Consider the following 13,890-nt stretch of genomic DNA (forward strand, 5'->3'; position numbering starts at 1 on the left):
ACCCGGATGTAAAAAAAAAAGAAGCTTCTTCTCAGTGTTGCCAGATCTTGCGAGAGAAATAAGCAACCAGGGTCTATGAAAACAAGCCCAAAAGAAGCGACTCACTGGACCAGTGTGGTGTAAAGTCACTACGTACATTTTTACTCAAGTACTGTACTTAAGTACAATTTAGAGGTACTTTTACGTTACTGGAGTATTTCCAATTGTCAATACTTTTACTTCGTGTAATCGTGGGGGGAAAAAGTGACACATAATACTAGAAATATTTTTTGAAATATTTCAACAACACAAACGTTTTAGGGGGTCCCCTGGCATAAAATACTTTCAGATGGAGAGGTCCGTGGACAAATACCTTGACATAAAAATGTTAGAGAACCACTGGATTAAAGAACATTAGGAAAGAAGCCCAAATAAGCAACTATTATTTCAAAATAATAATAATAAAGGAGGGGAACAAAAACAAGCCCAAAAAATTATCGCAACCCGCAACTAGCAACTTAACAGAAAAAGAAGCCCAAAGTCGCTTATAATAAGCGGACATGGCAACGCTGGAGTTAAATAAAAACTCCCTTCAGTTAGTATCCATAATCGGTACATTACCGCCATCTACTGGTTTGTGACAGCTTCAGTGATGGAATAAGTACTCAAATTTTTACTTAAGTAAAAGTATCAATGCTGCAATGTAGAAGTACTCTATTAAAAGTAAAAGTCCGGAATTCAAAATGTACTAGAGTAAAAGTACAAAAGTATTGGTATCAAAATATATTTAAAGTACAATAGTAAAAGTACTCATTATGCAGAATGTCCCATTTCACAAGTCTTCACAAGTGTGTGTGTGTGTGTGTGTGTGTGTGTGTGTGTGTGTGTGTGTGTGTGTGTGTGTGTGTGTGTGTGTGTGTGTGTGTGTGTGTGTGCGTGCGTGCGTGTGTGTGTGTGTGTGTGTGTGTGTGTGTGTGTGTGTGTGTGTGTATATGTGTGTGTGTGTGTGTGTGTGTGCGTGTGTCTGTCTGTCTGTCTGTCTGTCTGTCTGTCTGTCTGTCTGCCTGTCTGTCTGCCTGCCTGCCTGCATGCCTGCCTGTCTGTCTGTCTGTCTGTCTGTCTGTCTGTCTGTCTGTCTGCACAAACTACCATACCGATAAAAAAAAAGAAGAAAAAAGTAATTGCATTTTACAGCATGATTCTGAAAGAGGCTAGCTAGATTTCTATGAGATGCTCATAGAAGCAGTCAGTCTGTCTGTCCGTCCGTCCGTCCATCCATCTGTTGGTTAGTCATGGCTGCCAGTTCCCACCTAATGTTGTGTGGGAGTCCCAACAACTTCAGACCGTGCTGAATAACTGCCAGCTTGCAATGTGCCTTCAGACTAGGACTAAAATCTAAGATGTACATGTAGTTCTCTCTTTTGTTTCCTGTAAAGGTGATACGATCTCCCACCATGCAACAGCCCATACTAGTCATCCTATCGGGGAGTTTCCCCTTGGGCTCAACCTTCTTCCAGGAGAAGGTCCCTGGATTGAATTTCCACATATAATTGATTATTAACTGGTTCTCTTTGTTGCCACCAAAAATGTACAGCTCTCCATTGTAGGCAAAGGCTGAATGACGCCAGGGTCTGTCTGGAAGACGCACTACAGAAGGTGTGCTTAGCCAGCAGTTGGTCTCTGTGTCAAACACATTGAGGTTGTTGTTGTAGTCCCTATAGCCCCGAAATACAAACATCTTTGTCCCGATGATGGTTGCAGAGTCACACGATGAAACAGGTGGTGGAGTGCCAATGGTGTTAATTAAAGACCAGCCCAATGTGGAGGTGTCTAACTTGTAAATGTTATTAGTGTATCCAGTCCCTTTGGTGTATCCTCCATAGATATACATGACCTTCCCCAAGACACAGGCTGAGTGGCCCCTCCGCCCCTCTGGAACAGTTCCAGTTTTAGAAGTCCTGGGCTTGAACCATCTGTGGGTGTCGACATCGAATGCATAAAGCACATTGTAGACCTCATCCTTTGTGTTATTCCATCCCCCCCATATGTAGATGATATCTTCTATCAGCACAGCTGTATAAGAGTAGCGCATGGAAGGAACCTCAGGGTGATCTTCTCCTCTTCCAGTTGCTACTGGCGGTAAGTTCATCCAGCGTAAAGACACGCTGTTGAAGACGTGAACCTCAATCTGATCCGTGTCCTTCTTGTCCCTGTCCCCTCCAAAGGAATACACGTTGTGTTCCACTGCTACAGAAACATGATAGTATGGCTTTCCTCTTCTCTGATTCACCGCCCAGAAAAACATTTCTCACACCAGAAGGAATACGGTATAACAGCAATTTATTGAAGTCTTGCAGTTGGAGTGTTAATGAACGCGTCACCATTTATATCGTTCAGCGGCCCAAACATCACATAAAGTTTGACCAATCCACAAAGCCGATGGGTCGGGTCGGCCGATCAAGGAGGCCGATGCCTGTTGATCTCAGCTAATATGGATCACCATTTAGCAACGGCTTCCCAAGAAGCAGACAATCAGGGGAAGTTGATACAGGCAGGTGGATTTGTTGATTGCTCTTTAGAAAACACATTATCGGGTGGCTAACCGATTTCATCCAATCAGGAGAGAGAACCCATTTATCAGCTTCAATTGTATATTGTGTGCTCATTTTGTACGTTTCATCACTTCCAGTTTCACTTGTTTATCCTGTATCCTGTATTCTTTAATCCTGATTGGATGAAATAGATATCTTGACCTGAAAATGAAATTTCTGTTTACTAAAGAGCAGGAGACACAGGGAGACCCCCGTTACTGGTGACTTCGGTTCCAACGGCCAAGAACCTTGGCGTTGTCCTGGACAGTCAGCTCTCATTCAAGGCACACATTGCAGCGGTCACTCGATCCTGTAGGTTTACACTCTATAACACCCGCAGGACCAGACCCTTCCTCACCCAGGAGTCAGCCCACCTCCTTATCCAGACATCAGTCATATCAAAACTTGACTACTGTAACTCGCTCCTTACCGGCCTCCCGCCATGTGCACTTAAGCTCCTCCAAATGATCCAGAATATCGCAGCACGCTTGGTCTTCAACCAGCCAAAATGTTCACATGTCTCCCCCCTTCTCCACTCCCTCCATTGGCTCCCATGTTACTGCCTGCACAGAGTACAAAGCACTGACGTTGGCCTGCAAAGCAACCAAAGGTATGGCACCCCCATATCTTCAAAGCCTGATCCAAACCTACAAGCCCTCCCGCTCACTCAGATCAGCTAACACAGGGAAGCTGTCAGAACCTTCCCTAAAACACTCGGGACAACGCTCCACGCGTCCCAGACTCTTCTCCCCTCTGGCTCCCAAACTGTCGAACGAACTCCCCATTGCAGTTAGAACTGCAGACTCACTCCCAATCTTCTGGCGTAATCTGAAGACTCACGCTTCAGACTACACCTTAGCCCGTTGCACATGCCGTAGCACTTGCCCTAGCCTTGACGACCTAGCAGGCTTCTGAAAAGGCTAAAATGTCATTTAGATAGCATGTTATGTATTAGAGGCATTAGCCAGGTTCATTTGTAGACCTGTCATCCTATAGTGTGTATAGTTTCAGTGTACAGACTATAGATTCTTTTGATATTATACTGATGCTAGGTTCTTAGTTTACCTATGATCCTAGATTACTATTTCAATGCATTTGATGTATTACATCATGTTGCCTACTGTAAATCGCTCTGGATTAAGAGCGACTTGCTAAATGCTCAATTGTAAATTGTACTGAACAAACACTACATAACAATGATTAATATCAGAATATAGAACTGTATATATATACATGCATCGTGGGTTCAATGCATCATTAGCTTGTAGATAACCTATTTTCGACATACGTTCGTCTAATATGACATGCCTAGAGGGACACTGTTTATCACTTACAGTAACTATTTGAACCCTCGCATCCCCATTCTGGGTGGAAGAGAGTGCGAAGATAGCTGAATAGCCAAACGTGATGCATTGTGAGCTTTTTTGGCGAAGAGTATTAGAATAGAATAGAATAGAATGTATTTGCTATTTGCTCGAGTGCATAGGACATTTTGGAGCTGAGACAGAGAAAACATACATCCTACAATCTTATCATACTCTTTAAAACGCAAATAGAATAAATATTTACTATGTACTTCATAGTCTAAGTAAAAACAGTGCAAATAATAGTGCAATTCATCAATGATTCAGTTCATCTGTAATGATTTAGTTCATCAGTCATTGGCTACCGTCCTTAAAGGGGAAAACCACTCATTTTCAACATTAAACTATGTCTTTAATACAGCTGTTGTGTGGAAATAAGAAAAAAGCCCCCCTCCCTTCTATGTTGCCTAGAACTGGATAATTGATTGAGGTCATGTGATCAGTGACATACGCAGGGAGTACTTTTGTCTCCGCCCCCTCAGCCAAAAGTACATAGAAGGGGGGGGACTTTTTTCTTATTTCCACACAACAGCTCTAAGCGTGTAGTGTGGGTGGAGATGCTCTCTGGCCTGTGGTGTCTCAGGTTGTGTCCTGAGTCCCTCCACACCAACAAAGGATGAGCAGGATGATAGGGGCGGCAATGGCTCAGGGGTAGAGTGGCCGGTAAAACGGCCGGATGAGAACCACAAGGTTCCCAGTTCGATCCTGGGCTCCCCCAGAGTTAGTGTCGAAGTGTTGAGCAAGATGCTGAACCCCTCCTTGCTCCCGATGAGCAGATTGGTGCCTTGCATGGTTTCCTCCGCCATCTGTGTGTGAATGGGTGAATGTAATGTAAAATCTATGTAAAGCGCTTTGGATAAAAACGCTATATAAATGCACCATTTACCATTTATGACGTAGATCCTTAAGGATGCTCTCTGCTCTCCTCCTACAGCGCTATGTGTAGATTGTGTCCATGGCAGGGAGATCAGATCCAATAATTCTGTCTGCAGTTTTGATAACTCGTTGGAGAGATTTCCTCTCAGCTTAGATAGTGTTTCCAAACCACACCGTGATACCGCTGGTGAGGATGCTTCAAACGAGTCCTCTGTAGGCCAGAGTGAGGGGCTGAGGACTGAGTCCTTCTTCAGCATCCTAATGAAGTACAGCCGCAGCTGTACTTTTTTCACTGTGGCAACAGTGTTTTCAGTCCAGCTCAGATTTTTTTGACACATGAAGGCCAAGGAACTTAAAGCTGTCTGCCTGCTCCACCTCTGTCCCCTTGATTGTGAGGGGTCGCAGTGTGGGAGGTCCCCTCCTAAAATCCAGAATGACTTCCTTTGTTTTATCCACATTGAGGACGCGGCCATTGTCCTCTCCGTAGCTGATGATGTTGTTCTCCTGTTCCCTGTACACTGACTCATCTCCTCCCTTAATAAGGCCCAGTGTCATTGGCATACTTTATTATGATGTTGTTGCTCTTCTGGGTGGAAACACAGAGGGAGGCATGTCTGATACAATTTATATCAATTATCTAAATATTGAATTAAGCTAATTAAAAACTGGGGTGTCTGGGGTGCCCACAAAAGCCTGAGAAGATGTTAAGATGACCCCAGAAGTGTTTTAAAGTTAAATGTCCACCCCTTTTTAAAGGATAACTTAGTTTTTTTACAACCAGGGTTATTGTATTAGTTTGTAATGATAATACTTAAAAGATGAGTGTAAAAAAAAAAATCATGTATTGCTTTCTATCGTTATAGTGATTTTAGTGATTTTTAACTGGGGGGCGGGGGCATTCTGTTCATTGGTAAATAGTCATGAACGCAGCCTCCGATTTCCATGAAACTTTGTACGCACATCCCCACTAGGCCAAGGAAGAAACGCCACCCTACATTTTTTAAATCAGCCTCATGGTGGCACTGAAGAGTTATAGGAAATCGGAGGCTGCGTTCATGACTATTTACCAATGGACCAAATGTCCCCGCCCCCCAGTTAAAAATCACTAAAATCACTACAACGATAGAAAGCAATACATGATTTTTTTAATACTCATCTTTTAATTATTATCATTACAAACTAATAAAATAACACTTGTTTTTGTCCTTTAACACCATTTTCCCCACAGTGCAGGCCAGCAAACTATGGGCATGCAACGGCAAATTCACGCCTGCGCAAATTGGTGTTAGGCAACGCTATTATGCAGTGTGTGACGTCAGACCAGAGCTAGGTAGACTAATTAAGGTATTCTACATTGTTAATTATGTATTTAGGACCAGAACACTTATAGTACTCCTTGTACTATTTTTGTAGTACTCCTTGTACTGCAAGGTAGTTTGACAAGATAGAGACAGACATACCTGTGTAAACATTTTACTTGGGCAAAATGTGGCTTAGTAACATGCTTTTGACTGAGGTGGGCTGGGTTGATGGCTTTGCCCTCCCCATTGCAAATGCTGAAAACAAAGCTTTGGAAGCGGAGATTCAAAGGAAGGAAAAGGAGAGCATAGCGTGGAAGTATAGACTTCATGAGTCCAAGGACATACTGGGCGCCATGGACGAACAATTGAAACGCTGCAATCAGGCCCTGTCACACACTCATGCCCTTTGCCAGGCTCGAGAAAGAGAGCCAGACTTGGATAACCATTTCAGAGCCCTCGCAGAAAGAGAGACGGGTCACCTACGACAGGAGATCACACAGCTGCAGAATTACCGCTGTGGCTTGAGTGACGATAAAAACACACAAGAGAACGAAATCTTCAGGGTAGGCCAGAAACTAGAGGAGCTCGGAAACCAGCTGAACTGGGACCAGCACCGGCTGAATGCCTGGCTGGACGAGGCCGATCGTAAGTACCAGGACACCATGACCATCGTCAAGTACGCCCAGCAGGACGAGAGCAGGATCCAGATACTCTCCGCGGCTATAGAGAAAAAAGCACTGCTGGCCATTAAGAAGCACACGATACTGGACAAAGAAGTGACCGAGACGATCGCGGCACAACTCCACTTGGACAACATGGCGGATGCTTTTCGACAGGCCCACACGGAGAGGCACGAACTAATCCTTCAGTGGGAAAACACTGTCACACAGATGAGGCACCGGGATGCCGAGATGCAACAGTGTTCACTGCAGCTTGCCCAACTCAACCAGCAAATCAGGGTGAGGAGCCAAACACGCAAAGACAAGACAACATTTCTGGAGAACATGATACAGAACAGCCATGAACTTAATAAGCAGATTCTAACGACAAACAACGAGGCAGACAGACGGAAACTAGAATACAAGGAGCTAGAGAAGGCCAGAATCGACCTGGATAACGAGCTGAAGTGTCTCAAGAACACGCTGTACAGAACCAACATGGACATCGAGTCTGTGAGGCAGAAGATAGCCAATCAAAATCAAATCATTGAGGTCAAAAGCAACAAGCTAGTGGAGGCCAAGCGCAACAGTGCTGCACTGACAGACAAACTGAATACGGCAGTGCATACAACCGCCAGCATGGAGGAGAGGGCTCAACAGTTGGATGAGATCCTCCAAGATGAAGAGGAGGTCATGAAGGAGTTGGAGGTCGTGCTACAAGGCCAGAGGGATGTCATGTTCCGTGAGAACCAGACCCTGGCGGCCCTAAAGATAAAGGAGAAAGACTTGAGTGCCCAGCTGATAGGGGGCACTGCGGCGTTCTTGAGCCTGGAGACGGATCTTGGCAAACTGGACCAGACGTTCTACACGCAGGAGATTACCATCTACAACCAGAGCTACGAGATCGAACTGCTGGAGTTGAAAATGTCTAGGATGGAAGCCGATGTGAACACGGAGGATAAGGAGATTATGGAGGCTAAGATTAGCGAGCTGGGCGAGGCCCTCGATGAGAGGAAGAAGACGGACACATTGCTGAAGGCCGAGCTCCAACAGCTGGTGGACGACATGATCCGCGTGAGGAGAACAGTAGAGAGGATAATAATTCAGAAGGAAGAGGTCAGTGGCAAGGTAGAGGAGGTCCAACTGTTAAACCAAAGGAAAGCCAAGGAACTTCAGAGCCTCAGGCGCAAGAAACACGACACCATGGTGGAAGACAAGATTCTGAGGCTGCAAATCAGGCATCAGAGAGACCTGCTGTACGACCACAAGGAAGGCATCCTGTCCCAGGAGAAGAGGCGGCAGCAGACGCAAGCGGTGGTCAGGCAGGCCGAGAAGGAGATCAGGGGGAACCGGGATACACTCAGCAAACAGATCAAGATCGGTGACCAGGAGAGGCAGGGAGCCAACATGAAGCTGCACGAGACGGCGCCTAAGATCGACATAATGCGGAAGCGCTACGAGATTCTGATCTGTCCAATGCCCGCTCCAGACGGAGAAGAGTCAAAGGCTTACTTCTTCTCAAAGGCGGAGAAGGTCAAAGAGGAGCTCAAGCGGAAATTGGACATTCTGTGGAAAGAGGTCCGCACGAAGGAGATAGAGAATAGTGCGTTCGAGAACTACGTGCAGTTGGCCCTCAGCCACAACGAGACATACCGCAAAGCCTTCACCAAAGTGACAGAGGAGTCGAGCGCAGAGTACCAGAACAAGCTGAAGTTGGAGGATCAACAGAGAGCGGCCGAGGAGAAGGTCAAACACAAGAGAATGGAGATCAGACGGCTGGAGGCCGCCATAGAGGAGATGAACAGCAACCTAGACAGCGTTCTGGAGAAGGACGTGCACGTGCAGAGAGAGCAGATACAGCAGATAGAGTCACACATCGCTCACCTGAGGAAAGACCTGGTCTCTCAGAATGAGAAACTCGTCAGGGTGACGAAGCAGTGCTCCTGGGCGACCAAGGAGGTGCGCTCGGCCTGTAGGACCAGAGAGGTGACGTTCACGGAGAGGGACATCACCCTGAGCGAGTGGCGGGACTTTGGCAGGAAGGTCAACGTGATGCTCCTGGACGTCGTCGAGGACAACCCAGAGCTTAAGCTGCCATTGGAGATGTTCCTTCCATCTCTTACATCCACTCCCAGCGTCAGACTGAGCTGTAAGACCAGCTCCCAACGCAGCGCGGCCTCTCTGAGGCCGTCGTCCCGGCTTCCAGCCGGCGGCAGCAGCGCTCCCCCGACATCTCTCGTGCTGTCTCCCACGTCTAAGCCCACTGTTGACCTGGGGCTGGGGCTTTCCGTGACTCCGCTGACCACCAGCAGTGCTTCCAATGGCAACAGCAGCAGTGGCACTACCAGCACTGGCAGCAGCAGCAGCATCAGCAGCAATGGCAGCACCAAGCAACAGGGCGGCAGAAGCTCAAAGGCACAGAGGAGGGGAAGGGGCTGAGAGCTGCAGAAAACCAGTCTCGCTCTTTCACGAGGGTTTCACCTCGGATGGCCGTGGTTTTGAGGTTAGGTTAGTTTCTGTGAGGTTAAGGTTAGGTTTGTTGTAGGTTTAGGCATAGTTTTTGAGAGGTTAAGGTTAGCATAGTTTTTGTAAGGATACGGTCTGTTTTTTGCAGTCCGACGAATGTTCATCTATTTTTACCTCCACCTAATTAGTTTGTTTTGCTACTGTGTTTTTGATTTTAGAATGTCATTGTAATGTATGTATTTGATATTTTAGTCTTACTTTTGTGGACTATGAACAGTGGTCTACGTATGGTTTGATGTTTCCATTGGAAATCACTTTGGGTCAGCTTTTTAAATGTTTATTTTAAATGTGCTATATAGATAAAGATGACCTGACTTGACTTCCTGATCAATGACAGTTCTTTTAATAACAGTTAACTACATTTGTTTGCACCTGTGTAGTGCTTCTGCTGTTCGTTTTAGATTGTGGTTTCTTTAAGCAGACCTGTAGTTATGATATATTAATTAGTTTTAGTTTTTATTTAATTTTTCAGTTTGGTGTTTGATTTCAGATTAGTTTTTGTTAGCTTTATTTTAGGAATTGACAGGTTTAGTTTTTATTTAGTATTCATAGTTTTCATAGAGCTAAATATAGATGAATCACATGGAAGAGAGCTGTCTTTTCCAAGGGGAGTTGGCACTGTTGCCCCTTCAATGAGAATGAAGCCTGATTTATGATATGAATGATTGTTTTATAAGGTTGCAGACCGAAAAAAGCTGATCTATAAGCTCAAACGTGTCGCAGATTTTCGTTGGCATATGACGAAATATAAACAGGCTTTAGATTGTCATGCCGAGTCATGAATCATGGATCATGGATCATGGATCATGGATCATGAATAATGGATCATGAATAATGGGTCATGAATCATGAATCACGAATCATGAATCATGAATCATGAATCATGAATCATGAATCATGAATCATGAATCATGAATCATGAATCATGAATCATGAATCATGTTTCTGATGTGGAGGTGACCTGGGTGTCCAGGGTCACAGAGGTGGCCTTTCAGGGTCACAACCAGAGGTTGGTCGCATAGTAGGCAAGATCACTTGGTGAACTTAAAGGCAGACTAGGTAACTTTGAGCCTAAATTTAAAATACATATATACAGTATATATTTAGCATTTCCCCCCCTCTATCAGCCAATATATAATTACTATGCAGGTGTGTTTTCCTGCAGAAAGTCACATCCCTATTTTGGTTTTGTTCCACTGTTTATGTTGACATTCACCCCTTTGCAAGGACTGAAATGTCTGTGGGGGGAGAGGGGGGACTCGGCTGGAGCTCTTAATTGATCCTTTTGAACTTCGAAGGGGTTGCGCACTGAGTTGATTGATTGGGCCATAAAAGTGTCAACCTCGTTAGTGCTCTCTCTAATCAATGAATGCATCAAAGACAGCGATCACTTTGATACCTGTCAGAGAGGGGAGGGGGGGAGTGTGTGTACTCGCAGATCTGTGATCCTGCCTAGTATCCCTTTAAGCCTCGTACACACCAAAGGAAGCTAATAATTAAACAAAGCTAGAAGTACAGTAGAAGCAATAACTGGGCAGGACCAAGGTTACCTGTCACTCAAGTCTCAGCTGGTGTGACTGTTTGGGCCGTGACAATCCAGAGAAGCAGGACTGAGCAGGACTTTGAGAGCCTTGTGCCCATGGGTTTGGTGGGTATTTTTTGTTAATGACGGCAGACGCACACATGCACATGCACGCGCAAGCTTGCGCACGCACGCACGCACGCACGCACGCACGCACGCACGCACGCACGCACGCACGCACGCACGCACGCACGCACACACACACACACACACACACACACACACACACACACACACACACACACACACACACACACCAGAGTAATTAGAGTTTTGAAATAAATATGCATTTGTTTTAGTTTAAGATAATTATAATAATAATCTTTATTGTCCCCGAAGGGATATTTGTCTTCACAGTCTGTTCAAAAACAACAACCAAAAACAACACATAACCATAAAGCACAAAACAACATATCACCAAGACAATACATGAGGTCCCCACTGTACACAGAAAACATCCTATCGACAGGGCAGTATGTTTAATGCCGCAATGGCTGAGGGGACAACACTCCTGCTAAAACGAACCTTTTCCCACTTCAAGGTTCTGTATCTTCGCCCAGATGGCATGAGGTCGAAGTAGCGAGACAGGGGATGATCAGTGTCATTTGATGTGAAAGTGCTAAGCGTGTGATGGCCTTATTGTTCATATCAACCGAACAATACAACAGAACAGGCCGTTGAATAATGCTTTTGTAATAACCGAAGATGAGGGACAACAGATAATGATCTTAACTTACTGAAAACATGTATGGGTAGATGTAATGTGTCGATCAAACCTAAATCTATTTCTATCAAAGTGAGTCCAGGATACGTGAAACTGTCAACCTGTTCTACTGTTTCACCATGAATGAGGAGTGGGTTAAGTCCAGTGTAGGTTGTTTCAATGACCAGTTATTTTGTTTTGTCCACATTCGACTCTAGATAGTTGTCAGTACACCACTCTGTAAAAGAGTTATTGTCATGAAGCTGTCCGAGAATGGCAGTGTCATCAGAGTATTTAAAGTATGTGATGTTGGTGGTTGAGGGGCTAATACAGTCATTTGTGTATAATGTGTAAAGGGAGGGAGTGAGTGAGGACACAACAGATGCAGTTTCTTGATCATATGTTGGCAAACAAAAAGAAGATAGGACATTCTGATTGAATTGAGGCTTTGTGGGAAAAACGAATGATGAACTTGTAGCAATACATGTGAAAACATGTAGACTGATCTCATTTACATTAGTGCTTGTTTTTATATGTTTTAGTTCTTTATTATATATTAATGATATTCTTATCTATTGTGTTTTGCTTTTGAGTTTGTTTTACACCTAGGACCAGTAAGGAAATAGCAATGTTTGATAGTAATGTTTTTAAGTGCTATCTTCTGGAGTTTGCATTGCTCCATGTTATGGGATGATGTCTGAATCCTAATCAAATCAATCAATCATTCACTGTATTGATACTGTTTTTGCTCTTGGTCTTTGTCTGCATTCATTTAATATGACCATTTACATGACAATACTGTACTGTTACTGTATTTTACAGTAACAGTCAATAATAAAATATATCTATAATATGGCATTCCCATGTGTCATTCTAGGCAAAAATGTCACAAAATGTCACAAATAGTGAAAATAACTTATCTACAAGCTCACATGTCACATCACGACGCATTACAAGCTCACAACGTATCCCTTCATGACACGCTTGTTATTGTCACTATTTTTTGTCAATTGTAAAAAGAAATCTGTAATAGGTCAGTTTGTTATAAATCAAAAAATACACTTCTCGATTATTTGATTAATCCAAAAAGTTATCGATAGACTAATTGGTAAATAATCAATAGCTGCAGCACTAGTGTTAATCTATCCATTTATACACTGTCAGAGTTAAATGAACACTGATGTTTTTACTGTGCACATCCAAATGTATATTATCAGAGTAAATAACGTCCGGGGTATGTTGGCGCAATCGGTAGCGCTGTCGCCTCACACGTAGAAGGTCCTGGGTACGATTCCCACCGGGGGTGCTGGGGGCGCGTTCTCTCCTCCGCGTCATCAGTGCCCATACCCTAGGTGAGGTTGGAGAAAGGGCCTTTCTGTGTGGAGTCTGTGTTCACCCCGTGTCCCCTAGGGTAGGTACTCTCACAAAAAAACATGTAGTAATCCTGGTCTCTATACTACCTCCCCCTGGTCAGCCGGGGCGCCTGATGGAGGAGAAAGGAACTGGTTGGAATACCGCGCTACGTCCTACCGGGGAAACTCCCCCCTGTCAGGTGATAAGAAGCGGCCTGCTCGCTCCTCATGCATTGAAGGGAGCATGAGGTCAGTTCGGAGCTCTCCCCAGGCTGGCAGAGGGAGAATAGTGCCCTGGATTACTTAGGCCATTGGCACTGGGTGAAAAAATGGGTTACAAAATCGTGGGATAAAAAATGTAAGAAAAAAAGAAAAGAATAATTAACGTCCCATGTAGCCTGAGAACTCTTCCTCCTCCTCTGTCTCAGAGTTTGTCTCTGTGCCCCCTGCGTGTCTGTCAACATATCCGTCCTGTGGGTCAGTCTCTGTAAGTCCAGCTTTCAGAGTCCCATCGCCAGACAGCGTCTCCCTTTCTGCTCCTTTGTCTCCTGAAGTCCTCGGTGGCGAGTCTGTGGGGAGTAATGGCCGCTCGTCACACAGTCTCAGAAAGTCTTTGGCACTCTGCGCTTCATCGTATTCCTCCTCATCTTCCTCCTGTGACCCCAGGGTCAGCGAGAACAAATTGACATCGTCTTCCTCATGTGACCCCATGGTCAGCGCAAACAGATCGACGTGGCCAGAAGAATTCTCGCCACCCCGCTCCTCCTCTTCCTCAATTCCAAAATGTCCCAGAATTCCTGGCTGGTCCAGATCAGGCTCGGAATACAAGGCTGTTGCCTTTCCACTTTTGCCCTCTGTGATTTGGCCATGACCCCCTGGCTCCACCCCCTCAGCCGCCAACTCAACGACGCCCCTCAAACTCCCGCAGCCCCTCGAGATGGCGGCGACGGGCACACC

At 45.0% G+C, this 13,890-nt stretch overlaps 1 protein-coding gene across 1 annotated transcript; it reads left to right on the top strand.

The window, feature by feature from the left end:
• Positions 1 to 6,296: 6,296 nt before the first annotated feature.
• On the top strand, positions 6,297 to 9,209 carry LOC308078298 (coiled-coil domain-containing protein 39-like; the record flags this gene model as incomplete). The annotated part of the gene is made up of 1 exon (XM_080419417.1): positions 6,297 to 9,209. One exon carries the CDS (start codon positions 6,297 to 6,299, stop codon positions 9,207 to 9,209), a length of 2,913 nt encoding a protein of 970 aa, XP_080275543.1.
• Between the last annotated feature and the right edge of the window lie 4,681 nt (positions 9,210 to 13,890).

This window comes from Gymnoscopelus braueri (assembly GCF_963280865.1).
Source record: "Gymnoscopelus braueri genome assembly, chromosome: 22".
NCBI classification, from domain to species: Eukaryota; Metazoa; Chordata; class Actinopteri; order Myctophiformes; family Myctophidae; genus Gymnoscopelus; species Gymnoscopelus braueri.